Genomic DNA, 14,217 nt, shown 5'->3' with positions numbered 1-14,217 from the left:
AGATGTACCGTCGATTAGGTCAGAAACTCTCGTGTTAAACATTTGAGAAACGAATTGGCATTAAGAGGTTTTACTATGTACTTGTGTCCGGAAAGTACGCTTAAGTTTAACCAACAGCCTAATTAAACGGCAACATGTATAAATGCCGTAGTGTGTATATCGTCTGTCCCAGATAATTTTAAAGATAATTTTGTCTGACTTATTTGACGACACATACTAATATAACTTTATACAGATTTGATGCAGAAAACTAATTTGACTAAGGTAAACAAAGATTGTATAGTGTTTTGTTTCTATCATTTTGCCATGTGATTCATTTTTAACCGCACATGGCCCAATATTGAGCTGCCCTAGATGCAATAAAGAAACACAAGCAAACTGTTGAATACTTATGTGAATAACTAAAGAAACCAGATCAGTAGCAAAAAGATTAAACATAAACCCGGTTTAATGGCACTGGGTAAACGCCAAAGATATAGAACACAACAATACAAACAAAAAACATGGAAGAACAACACAAAACTCCATAAACAGCACAGTGCATACATACAGTATATATATATATATATATATATATATATATATATATATATATATATATATATATATATATATATATATATATATATATGTTAATCGCCTTAGATTAACACTAAAACATCATCAAACGTTACCCCAATGTCATAGAGGCTACTGCTGTGTCCAAGGAGTGTGAACAGGCGAAATGTTGTAGACGAACCTATTACAAGTGGTTTCCCTCAGTAGTTTATACTCGGGTGTTGTGCTACAAATTGTATATTATTATGTTGTTATAAATAAATGACGGTGTGCATCTCATCAATAACATATATACTTTTCTGTCTTACTTAAACAACAAGCACGTTGCACTTGTCAACCAATAACTGTTATGTATATATGTCGATATAACGCTTAGAATTTCCGCATAAACACATTATGATCACACTAAAGGACATTATATGGTATATTTAAAAGCAATAAACTATATTGTTAAAAACAAAAATCAAATCGACTAATTGAAAAGAAGCTTTGAAGCAAATACAGTCAAGCGCTTCTGTAAAAGCTTTCCGATATGTAGACAGTCATTTAAAATCATGTTACATTATGAATAAACTGTGTGTACCAATTACGTCAGCAATAACTAGCATGTTCCTCATATATTCTTTTTGAATCTCCGCTTCATTTTACATCACTGGCGCCATTATTGGAGTCTCTTTGAGTGTCTCTATAAAAATATTAAGTCATATTAAATATAAGTATACGTATGATATTTCTTTATTTTGTATATTTAGAGTATTTAGCCATTTCAGACTTGTGACTGTGACAACTGCTTTGAGTTAAACGTCGTGCTATAATCGCTTAAGCTGAGTGAATTTATTAGATAATAATAAATAAAAAATAATAACCTGGGCCAGGTCCCGTTCTTATTTTTTTGTTCGATAACGACAACCTGTCCCGAGTAGAGACCCGCATCTTGTACGGTGTTATGCTCTTTATTAAGCGGTTCGTACAAGTTGGTCAAATAACGATTCCACAGTCGAACCTCTTTGTCACTCCCAACGTTAAACAGCTTTATCATTTCCATCTTCAGGCAACCTGAAAACAAAATGTATCAATTCTTTGGTGTATTACAATCTTGTTTATGCACCATCTTCTAAAGTCTGCAAACATAACAAATTAGTAAAGCTAACATAAACAATAATGTTCACGAACATTAAATGTACAAGACCTGAAATATTTACTGGATAACATTTGGAGTTGTTAAAACAAGCAAATATGGTGACTGCAATACCGATATTTTTTGTCGAGCAAACTAGATATGCTATATATTTATTATGATTTATGACATTACAAAATCTTAAGACTAAATATTCATTTTGAGTAAAAGAATACTAAAAATATGTTTATTTTCTTGAAGCCTGGAATTTTTTTTATATCAGCAAATGCTTATTTAAATGTAGCGAAGATGATTAAATAAAATACAAACCTATTGTGGCTAAGCACGTAATATCCTTCAATATGTATTTTTGGTAAGCATTGTCACAGAGTTTACTTACCTACCGTGTCTGAACGCGAGAAATCCTTTACTATATGATCATTTTGGCTGGCATAAACACAGAGCTTTAAATCCCATCTGTAAACTTCTACTTTGAAAGATCTACTGTTCACACCCGCTTCTATTACTTGTCTTGGCAAAGTTTCCTACAAATATATATTTCAATACATTATGCATATACACAAGATTCATGTGTAAAATATTGCTTTAGGATTCACACAATATACTGCTCTATTTGTAAAATTAAATAATGACCATGTCTTGTACATGTTGTTCTAAGGTTATTTGGTAAGCGTAGTGGTTAGCGCACTCGCTACTCACCAAGGCGACCCGGATTCGACTCCCGGCATAGGTGCATGTGAGTTTGGTTAGTGGTCACCAAACCGGACAAGTGGATTTTCTCTGGCCACGCCGGTTCCACCATCAACACAAAACCCCCCCAGCACAATATTGTGCCAACGAGAGTGACTTAGTATGACATATCGTAATTTTCTTCACAATCGTTTGAAAACATATAGTGTTTAAACTAAAATAACATATCTGTAACGGCTATATGGCAGGTTGGCAGGTTGGACATATTTGTGTGCATCTATTGTCAAAGCATTGACCACGCTCCAAGTACGCACATTGCACTCTTGTTCTTGATATATTATTTCATCGTTTTCAAGTTAGTATAAGAACAAGTAAAAGTAGGGCAAAAGCATGTTATTAGCAAGAACAGAGTAAGGGATATTGTACTTTGCAACTGCTCTCATAGCGCTTGTCCATTGTATGAAGTCTATTGAAATTCCAACTAGTAGTTTTCAAACGAAAACTCTTGATAAAACAATGCAGAGGGCAATGTCTCTGTAATTAATTGAAATGCAGTTATGGTTTATGAAAATTGCACTTCCTGTCGTTGTGTTTGACCATTGTGTAAAGTCTAGTTAATTTTCATCCAGTAGTTTTGAAACTATGGTTCATAAACACTGCACTTCATCTTATTGTGCCAAACAAATGTTTAAAGGTTAAATTCCATCCGGTTAATATCCATTTATGATCAGGAGAAAAAAGTAACACCTCACAATAACTATGGAATAAGCTTGAGGTATCGTTCTTGTCAAACGCATTTTTTATTGTATTTTACTACTGTATGAACTATAATAAAAAGTCCATCCAGTAGATTTTACGTCATGGTCCGGACAAGAAATATGGCAACAGACCTACCGACCAACCGACCGACCACCGGGTGTCTTTAGTATACTTGTTATATATTCATAGTGTAATGCTATTCATTTACAAACTATCAATCATAGTATTACCATCTCAACTCAGACAAGTGTAAAACGATTAATACGTTAAAATGATAGCGATTTGTTCAGTAAACGGCCAGTGATCCGTTCTGATTGTATATCAAAAGTTATTGAATGGATGAACCGCGGATTCTTTGTTCATGATTTAAAATCTAGGTGACCTTCGATAACATAGTCACATTGTGCGGAATGCAGAACATAATCTCCCTGTTATTGATCCGGATGACTATTCATTCCTTTAGTTGAAGATAAGTGTGGTAATGTGCACCTTTGGTTATTTCGACGAAAAATATTGCACTTTCGGGTGACTCTTTTATTGTAAAACACATGGCACAATTACGTTTATATTTACATGTAATCGTATCAATAAATCAGTAACTCAATAAATCTATGTTTCGGTAACACCTCCATAAATAAACAATAGACAATTGTAAGAATACTATCAATACATAACATAGTCTGAATATGATGTACATGTCATACAATATATAACAGGTATCGGTTACATTAATTTATTACTTGTCACCTTGTTGCATACGTTTCGTAAATTTAGTGCTTGGATCCGAAAATGGTATGATTAGTTTAGTAATGTTAAATATGCATTCAGTAAGAATGGATATTGATTGCTTAAAATCATAGCTCGAAGATACACGAAGCCGCTAGAAAACATGTATAGTCTATAGACATGTACGTATGTATAACTATATGATATTGTTAAATAATGAAGAAACGTACTGAAGGTGATTATTTTCCTTCGGAGTAAAATATAAAAATAGGTTGCTGCTTTATCCATCATAACGTTTTGGAGGGAAGAACTTTGGAATATTCATGCTAGTATGCTATTAAATCTGGACGTTTATAGGTTTTGAAGGGCACTGTATGAAATTAATGTTAATAGAAATTATATAACCGTTGCATGGATGCCCAAAGAAGTTATATTAAAACGAGTCAACAAGGGTTTTGGTAAGGGGAATTGTATTTTGATATGCATTTGTTAAAGGGACATATTTTGATAAAAGAGACAAGGAATTGGCATTCTAAAGACCATTCATTACCACACTATGAACCAACAATTATCATATCATGAACAAATCACTATCGTTGTTCACAATGATTCGTCATCATTGATAACCTATTCTGAATTATTCACACATCATTATTTTATCGTATAAACATCATGATATAATCGTTAAAACAGAGAACTAAAGAAATATAGTTCTCAGCGTTACATCGTATAGCGGAGAACAATTGTCTCAAAATAGCCTGTTAAAAACTGGTTTTGTCAGTTTTGTAGGTGGCGCTATAAAGCGCGGGAAATGACGTAGTTAGGCGGGTAAAGGGGGCTTTGGTCATTTCTACCGAGACTGCTGTTCGGGCAACATCAAACTTGAAGTCGTTGTTTTGTTTTCGTCGAAAGTATTTTACTTACAATGGACGGCTCTGATGTAAATGACTTGATAGAAGCCAGGCTGACACAGCATAAGAACGATATGCTAGAGCAGATAGGGAAAATGTTTAAGCTAAGTACCACTTCTCATTCACAAGAATTGTCGAAAATCAGTAGGATCATTTCTACGGAAACTCCAAAGTTCAAACGCAAATCGAACGAGGAGCAATATAAGATTAATGGAAAGGTTTTAAGGACGCTAGGAAATGCAGTTAACACAGAGGATCAGATAGAGTCAAAAACTTTCATCAAAGAAGGTATTATATCTCTTTACCGATATCTTGAATTTTAGGTTTACAGTTAAACGATCTAATAACATGCTCAAAATACTCGTGGAAATCATGAGCTAAACAGCTTGACACGTTATAGTAATAAGTACATGGCAGTGAGAGGTTTAGGATTGTGTAAAATACAAATACAAAGTAAGACATTAAACGTACATTTAGTAATATTATTGAAGTGTTTATTTATAATTGAAACAGAAATTACAGGGCACGTGTTTAATAAGGATTATAGTTTTATTATCGTATAATCTAATAGGCGCATTATCTTTGGAACAGATAAAGAAAGTACACTCATATTTATTTTCTTTAGCCATGGAGATGCTATCGCACCGTCAAAAATTGGTGATGCTAGCTGATTCGAGCGAGCTTAGTTGGCGCGTAGTTCATGAGTACGAGTCTAACCCGTTGGCAGAGGATTCGGAGGACGAAAAGAGGAGCATGAAGGCCGAATCTCGCGCGTCCCGGAAGTTTAAGACAGAGAGGGGCCGTAAGACACGTGGGCGTTTTCATCCCTTTAAACGAGGTGCCGGAAGAGCAGTTCAAAGGGCTCAAACTGTGAGCATACCTTCAGCAACATCAACGAAGCCTGGGTTGTGCTTCAACTGTCGGAAGGCCGGTCATTGGAGGCTAGAGTGTCCTAGCAGTTCTAACAATAAGATGAGTATTGGTTATTGTTGTTTTAGTAGTGTAGAAATGCAGCAGTTCGAGGAAGCTGCAGATACACAACAGCTCGAAGAAGCTGTCGATATAAAACCGCTCGAGGTAACGGTGGACTACTCACAGTTTGAGAAGGCACGAGAAGTCAGAGAAGTAAGTTCTCAAAAGATTGACACTCACTCCGCGGAATCACCTGCTGGTAGGCTTAAAACACATGTTTCGAAATGGCGAGAGGTTTCTGATAATTCTTACATAATAAATGTCATAGAGCAAGGCTACCAATTGCCATTCAAAACCCTACATAAAGAGGCGAAATTAAAAAAACAATAAGTCTGCACTTGAAAACAAAGATTTTGTAAGCAAAGAAATACAATGTTTGTTAGACAAGGGGTGGTGTTTAAGACGAACGAAAAACCTATGGTCGTAAACCCACTGACTGAAGCGTATGGGAAGTCAGGAAAACCCAGGTTAGTGCTAGACTGTAGACATATAAACCCTCATTTACATTTGTTTAGAGTCAAGTTCGAGGACATAAATGTAGCATATGAGCTTTTCAAACCTGGAACATATGTGTACACGTACGACCTCAAAAGTGCCTACCATCACATTGACATATTCGAACCACATAGGTCGTTTTGGGGGTTCGCCTGGGAAATTAATGGTAAAACGGAATATTTTGCATATGGTTCCTTGCCATTTGGTGTATCCGTTGCTGGTCACATATTCACTAAGGTCTTACGGGTCGTAGTAAATTTTCTGAGGTCAAAAGGACACAAGGTCATTATGTTTCTAGATGACGGCATCGGCGGAAAGGAAACATTCTCAGAAGCTCTAGAATCGAGCCATTATGTTGAGCAATCTCTGATTGATTTTGGTTTCTTGTTGGCAAACGAAAAATGTAATTGGCTGCCTAGTCTTAAGGCAGAGTGGCTCGGATATTTTATCAACTTTGATATAAACAGATTTTTTATACAGACGCATAGGATTGAAAAACTAGAACATATTTTACGAAAGGTACTGGAAATTGTCTTAAAAAATAAATGTAGTGTGATACAGGCCAGGTTATTAGCTTCAGTTATTGGTCAAATAATTTCTTTGCAATTTGTTGTTGGCAAGAAAGTTCGTATGATTACCAGGTTCATGTACAATTGTTTAGTCACCAGGGCAAGCTGAAATTCGCCAGTATTGGTGTCACAAAAAGCCATTGAAGAGCTTATATTTTGGAAGGATAACGTGCGTATCCTTAATGATTCTGGACGAAGTTTGACGTCTGTAACTGTATCTCAGTTTGCAGTATTTTGTGATGCTAGCGCTGATGGATACGGCGGTAAAATAGAGAGAACGGGTTTTGATGATAAAGGACTCCCGGAAGTGGGCCCATTGCGTCCGGAAGTAGGCGGACATTCCCATGTAAATGGTATTTTAGAAACAGAAGTTAGTCTTAGAACGCAGACTGCATCTAGTAGGTTTTCATTGGGCGCGAGCAATATTATGTCATTGGGTGGTGAGGGAATATCTGCTCCCCCGGAAGTTGGCAGTAAGTTGGTCGGGGTTACTAAACAGAAGTGTCATAAGACATATACTTGTAATCAAACTACAGAAGTTGGAGGTAAGTCACCCCTGGTAGTGGGTAGAAAGTCGTCCCCGGAAGTGGGTCGTAAGTCGCCCCCGGAAGTGGGCAAAATGTTGCCCCGGGAAGTAGTCAATATGTCGTTTCCGGAAGTAGGCAGTAAGTCGCCCCCGGAAGTAAGAAGTAAGTCGCCCCCGGAAGTGGGCAGTAAGTCGCCCCCGGAAGTGGGCAGTCAGTCGCCCCCGGAAGTGGGCAGTAAGTTGCTCCCGGAAGCGAGCAGTGCGTCATGTCTAGAAGTAGGGCATTTTGCAGTTGGTAATGCTGAGTTGTCCCTTGTAGAGAAAAAATCTTCACTCCAGGAAAAGGGTAATATATTTTTTTTCAAAAAGAGATTAAGCTACACGGTCATAAAACTAGAACAAAGGGTAGATCACTCCCGGAAGAGAGCGGACTAAGTAAACAAGAATCTGAAAGGTTTGATTTTTCAAAAGCTTTGGCTTTGAATGATTCAGTTGTTGTCGGTACGTGGTCAGAAACAGAACGGCAAAAAAGTTCTACATGGAGAGAAATTGAGGCTGTCAGACGGGTAATGGTAAGTCAAGTGGACATAATAAGGGATAAAACTGTAAAAGTTTATTCAGATAATAAGATCGTACAGTCTATTTTGCAAAATGGTAGCAAAAAAGAGGATTTACATTTAATCGCATCTGATATTTTCCATTTTTGTGAGAAAAATTATGTTTCGATAGAACCAGAATGGATTCCAAGGAATGATAATTGTCAAGCAGATTTTTTAAGCAGATGTGGAGACTGTGACGACTGGTTTTTATCAAAAACGTGGTTCTGTTATTTTGACAATCTTTGGGGAAAATACGAAGTAGATAGATTTGCTTCTTCCTACAATAAACAATGTAAGCGATTCAATTCAAGATGGTGGGTTCCTGGAACGGAAGGTATTGATGCCTTCAGTCAATCTTGGAAAGGATCTAACAATTGGCTTGTGCCTCCACCAAGGGAGGGAAGGGAGGTTTTGATAGCTAAAGGTCGCACAATTGCTTGTCCACATATCATGTTACAACGTTATATGAATTTGGCAGGACTTGATGAAACTTCAGATGAATTTTTATTCAAACCCGTCTTAAAATCAAAGGCCTCTTTTCGATTAATAACTAAAAACAAAAAGATCAGTTACACTACGGCCAAGGAATGTATTGTTTCAAAATTATCATTGGTAGCACCAAATCTCAAGCTGGGTACGCATACTTTACGAGCTAGCGGTGCTACATCCGCAGCAAACGCGGATGGTATATCTGATAGATGTATAAAGAGGCACGGTAGATGGAAAACTGACCAGGCAAAGGACGGTTATATAAATGATTCATTAGACAAGAAATTATTGATAACAAAATCATTAAAGTTATGAAATGGTAATAATATGTTATGAAGGATCACGAAAATATAAAAAAAACTCTTCTAAATTTGCTAATAGATCTATAAACTAGTCTCGTCAGCATAAACGGTGTTTGTTTTGGTAAGGGTAAGTTGAGACATATAGTTCTCAGCGTTACATCGTATAGCGGAGAACAATTGTCTCAAAATAGCCTGTTAAAAACTGGTTTGGTCAGTTTTGTAGGTGGCGCTATAAAGCGCGGGAAATGACGTAGTTAGGCGGGTAAAGGGGGCTTTGGTCATTTCTACCGAGACTGCTGTTCGGGCAACATCAAACTTGAATTATATTTTCGTGATGAACATGTTATTTGGTGAAAATTATATTATTTCACAATATAACCGCAATGATATTGTATGTACAATTAAATAATATTTTTGAATTTGTATAATGGAGCATGTTGAGATATATTCGTTGTCTCATATTTGGAGGGTTAGTCTGAGAAACACTAAACGTGTTTCGAGCATTGTTACGAATACAGGTTTCCTCGCACATTTAAAAAAGATAAGCGAGGTTTTTCCTGGACGGCCAGTATCCCAGAGAATAATATTCGATCTTATCTTTTTACATACGTTACTGATTCAGAAACATATGTTTTTTCGATAGGATTGGGACATGCTCAGTTTGGGGGTGATATATGTATACTTATGTACATGTTATAACATTATAACGTTATGTATGAAAACACGTAAAAATGATAGTTTTATATACACGCAAAGAAGTTAATAATAGTTGTAGTATACTCTTGTGTTTGGATTTTTGTTGTTGCCACCCCCTTGTATCTGTTGTTGCCACAAATAAACTAGTCTCGTCAGCATAAACGGTGTTTGTTTTGGTAAGGGTGAGTTGAGACCAAGTATTTATATGCACTTGAAACATTTTGTTTTAAACTTCTTTAAAATATGTTCTTTTCTAAAAAAAATCGTAACAACTTGTTTTAGAAACCTTTAAGAAATATTTTTTGCCAAACATCTCGTATTTTGAGATAAATGTACAGTTTATGAGATTTTGAGGTGTTTATAAACATAGAGGTAAAATGTTTCTGAACTATTCGATATCGTTAATGAACAGATCGTGTTTTTGATGAGTCGAAGTTAAGCGGGTATGCATAGTGTTCAACAATCCTATCAAGATGATGCAAAGTATGCGACTGATGATATTAAAGAAAATACACTTTGCTGCAAAACCTATATTCAGCCATAAATAGTGTCTGCACTGTAGTGCAAAAACACGTTATGCCATTTAAGTAAGTTCAAAACAGATACGAATTTATGGACACACACCTGGTTATCTGTAATTGAATACCACGAAACCAGCGTTGTCCAAGCCTCAGAAGGCAAGAGGATGTAGTCAAGGTCATCTATCAAGTCCTTTCTAAGAGTCTTAGTGTCCTCTGAAAGAGCAAAACATGGTTGTACAAAATTAAGAGAATATAGAAAAGAACAGTAACAACGCCAATATAACACATTCGTCTGGAATTCTGCCTCATAATTAGAAATAATCAAGTTCATCAAGCGTCTATAAAACGACATAGTTACTCATTTTATGTAACTCTACAATTCCAAATGGCCCAGTACCAACTATTGCTCTATTCCGGTCTATTCAATGAAACACCTTAACACAAGTACATAAATTTCCATACAATATTAACTGTGCTGATGATGCATTTTAATAAGGAGCAAACCCAATTCTTCTACTAAACGTATACATGTTAACAAACATCATATGACGAATCGATTTTAAAATGTATACATATATATAATTAAGTACTTAATCATTTAATTGTCTACTTTTATGGTTATGTAAGCTAGATTCATTAAAAATAAATATGGTTTCCCCTATGATATTTTTACATTGCATTAAATCATGATCTGCATAGAATGTTCTAGAATCTTTTTATCTATTTCATGTATAGAAGTTTTGGCAATTACAAGATAAATACAGTCTTGAGAGAAAGTTATTTAAGAATTTGTTTAGTGATGAAAGATTTCTAATTATTATGTGAGGATTACATTTCAACAGTTTGTGGGAATTATACTGTATTTATGAGTATACATTGTGCTGATATAGTGTTTTAATTGTTCATGTGGATTTAAATCTGATGGCATAATTAGAAATACCAGAATCAGTAAGGATATGTTATGTTTTGTTGGACTTAAAACATTTTTCTATACTCTAAGTACTTAAATTTTAGTAATTTTCACTTTTATGTTTAGTAAAACGGTTAATAAATAGTGTTTTGTAAAGTTTATTGCTGCTTTATTTTCCTATGTAACGTTTGGTTATTATTACACTATAATACATCTATGCTTCCTTTTCAATACAAATCAATCAAACATTTCCGGAATTGTGTGATGCTACCATTGCCTGTGAATAAACAGTCTCTATTAACTGACCTCATTCTTTGGGTGTATTTGTGCATTAAAAGGATTTCTCCTTCAGGATGTATTCGTAATAGTATACAATGAATTTTGTACAGCAAAGCCTTCTTTGCATACCCAACATTTCATTGACAAAAACATTGCGAATATGTATATGTGTCATTAACATTGTAAAGTGAAATCCGGCCATAAAAGCCAAGGTTAAAGATTTATAAACCAAGACCAAACATAATATGTTGCATCAGGCAATATCCGACTGTACCTTCAAACAAGGGCGAGTTGTCAATAGGTCCAGGGTTGGAACTTTCCTCTCCCACATTGTAGTTGTCCCAACTCTCATAGCCCACATAGCTCTTCCACTGCTTAAACCACTTCTCATCTAGTACGTTCCTGTAAACACATACAAAATTTTCTTGATGAGCAAAATAACATGTTATCAATATCAGTAAACAGAAAATAATAATAATAACAGCAGTTAAAACATCGATATTATTACTCATTTATATGAATAAATACTTCTTAAAAGACAGAAACTGGCGAGCTTTGGTATGTGGCTTTCTGTAAAACTGCAATACGCCGAAAACAATATTTCAAGTTTGCCGTTCTGAATGTTTGGCAAAGCAAGATATTGGATTCTTAATACTTGCATTTTAGCAACAGGTAGTGGAGTGTTTCTGCATTTTTCTTTGTTTGATTGTATTACAAATGACACGAACTATAATAGTTATATAGATAAGCTCGAAGTTCATTTAAGCCAAATAAAACTATTGATACGGTCTGTTTGGTTGTTATGCATCCGAAAAGCAATGCAAACATTCGTCTCAATACGTATTATCTACGCAACGTTTTTCATTCATAACAAACGCTCATAACACTTTTCATGTGATAAGCAATAGCTTCCTCGGCAAAAACTAATTCCAAATTGCTTCATGTTAGACAAACCTCGACTTTAATCTTTATCGTAAGTAAAACTTTGATTTGTGAAATATTGTTGCAAAACACCTTTCCTTAATCAATACTACACTGACAACTAAAATGACCAGCCCAGTAGTCGAAACTATAGTATAAGCATCGTTTAGAAGCACAAGGCAAGTGCTCGAATGTAAAAGATATAGAGACACAAACGTATAAACACCACATATACAAAATACAAACACCACATGCAGGTCACACACGTTGTTCAAATTGTTTAGCGTTCACCATTAACGTTAACACAATCCAGCCGCTCGTCAGACAGTTCGCTATTTAGCATGCATTAAAATCAATTTGTAGAAGAAATACTGATTATTGACTTATTTTTACCAAGTGTCTCCTTTAATAAGCGGCCTTTCTAGTTGGTTTCTGATGAATGATTTTTGCTCTTCGATTGGGGGCACAGTGACGGATTTAGGCGCAGTCTTTCCCGCGCTTCCATCAAACGTGTCCTTTGAAACAAATGCTATATTTAATAATATTACAAAGACTTTAGGTCACGTTCTAATTAATGACTATTTAAATTTTGAAATTTGATAAACATTGGAGTATTATGTAGCCACCATGTATCATATCCAATCCGCTTTTTAAAGAGACTACAATGTAAAGGTTTGAGATTTGAACGCTCTATGTGTAAAAACATGTGTGATAAAAATAGCAGTTTTGTCAATAACTGTAAAAAGACGTTTACCTGTAACTGCACTTGTTCGTGTCTTATAGTTTGCGTTACTTCATCGCTTCCGGTATGAACATTTTCTACTGTGCCTAACACATTTTCCGTCGATATCAGGTTTTGAACGACATCATTCTTATGGAATTCGTACAGTGGACCCATAGGTTTTCTTGAAGCTTCATCAAGAGTTTTTTTGAGGATAGCTATATCTATTCCTAAGCTCTCCTTTGTAACATAAATAGTGCTCTTCTGTTTTTTCTCAAGAATGTTATTTATGTGCTTAAGTTTTATCTGCGCTTCTTCTTTAACATCCAAACATGTTTTAATTTGTTCCGTAAATACGTCTTCGTTTTTTACATGACATTGTGTTATCTCATATTCAGCTTTTCTTTGCAAGTTATCGAAATAAATGTCGATTTGTTTTCTAAAATCACGAATTGCTTTTAAATTATCTTCTTTAGCTAAGTTGTTATTCTCTCTTTTAACACTTACATCCTTGTTTAGGAACTGTGCGTCACTAAGAATACTCTCTAATCCATGCATTAGTTTGTTTATATCATCTGTGGTTGGATGAGAAACCTCATTGAGGTCAACCAACTGACTTTCGCATTTCATGTGATTTTGCAATAAACATCGTCCACAAATAACCACCATGTGTTTTCTGCAAAACATTGAAGTCCTTTCATTATTGTGTTGTTGGCAGATCTGTTCGTGAATGTCTGCATTTTCAAGCAATGCTACATCAGTATTGCCACGTTGTTTTTTAGCGTCATATCTGGATGCCATTGTTATTGTACGAGTATGATAACATAAATCACATATATATCCTAAACAATCGAAAACGATTACAGAATCCACTTATTATACTCAATCCGATTTTAAAACACAAAGATCACAATTTAAATGTAAGTCAATAATGTTTATATTTCCTACTTTCGATTCACTTGCAAAATCCAATAGTTTGTGTGCGTATTTGTTTGACCTAGATATGTGTTAAACCTGGTTATCAACGACTAAGCTCAAAGCCTGAACGTTTATACTACTTGTCATGTTGATCATATACCCGTATTTTCACCAAAAAGTACTCACTTTGTGTGATATTAGTTTCATTTTCTATCACAAATAACTTTTATTTACACACATTAACTGATCGTAACATACAACCTATTCACACTTCTTATCCATTGTTAAATTCAACTGCGTGTATGCAATCGTATTTTTGTCCGTTTATTGTGTATGTCTACCAGACCTTATCTAATATTTGTAACTGAGATTTTAAATGGGTTGGATTTCATCTACGCTTTAAACATAGAAGCTCGGTTTCTCTATACCATTCAGAAACTGACTTGTTCATCAAGCTATAGAGTTACAAGTTGACTTAAATTTGGCCGCTATTTTTATCAGGTGGAACGCGAAATAA

The 14,217-nt window shown here is 35.2% G+C and overlaps 1 protein-coding gene across 2 annotated transcripts; it reads right to left on the bottom strand.

Annotated features, from left to right (window-relative positions):
• Positions 1-703: 703 nt before the first annotated feature.
• Positions 704-13,948, bottom strand: LOC128203678 (uncharacterized). 2 transcript variants are annotated; one of them, XR_008256008.1, is made up of 8 exons: positions 12,816-13,948; positions 12,455-12,576; positions 11,415-11,542; positions 10,055-10,164; positions 2,076-2,220; positions 1,425-1,614; positions 1,142-1,243; positions 704-784 (listed from the first exon to the last, which is right to left on the bottom strand). XR_008256008.1 is itself a non-coding variant. In XM_052905199.1 (7 exons), the coding sequence occupies exons 1-7, from the start codon at positions 13,581-13,583 to the stop codon at positions 1,198-1,200; spliced, it is 1,509 nt and encodes a 502-aa protein (XP_052761159.1). In that variant the 5' UTR covers positions 13,584-13,948; the 3' UTR covers positions 820-1,197. The 2 variants fall into 2 exon arrangements, 1 of the variants encoding a protein (XP_052761159.1); XM_052905199.1 differs by lacking the exon at positions 704-784 and having other exon boundaries at positions 820-1,243.
• Between the last annotated feature and the right edge of the window lie 269 nt (positions 13,949-14,217).

This window comes from Mya arenaria, chromosome 9 (genome assembly GCF_026914265.1).
Source record: "Mya arenaria isolate MELC-2E11 chromosome 9, ASM2691426v1".
NCBI lineage: Eukaryota > Metazoa > Mollusca > Bivalvia > Myida > Myidae > Mya > Mya arenaria.
The sequence above is the reverse complement of the archived record's forward strand: the minus strand, read 5'-3'. Positions and strand labels throughout refer to the sequence as shown.

Coding starts and splice junctions, on each gene's coding strand:
- LOC128203678 (XM_052905199.1), bottom strand. CDS start 13,583: ATGGCATCCAGATATGACGCTAAAAAACAACGTGGCAATACTGATGTA. Junction 12,577..12,815: donor ACGAACAAGTGCAGTTACAG/GTAAACGTCTTT, acceptor TTTGTTTCAAAG/GACACGTTTGATGGAAGCGC. Junction 1,615..2,075: donor CTCGCGTTCAGACACGGTAG/GTAAGTAAACTC, acceptor TTTTGTTTTCAG/GTTGCCTGAAGATGGAAATG.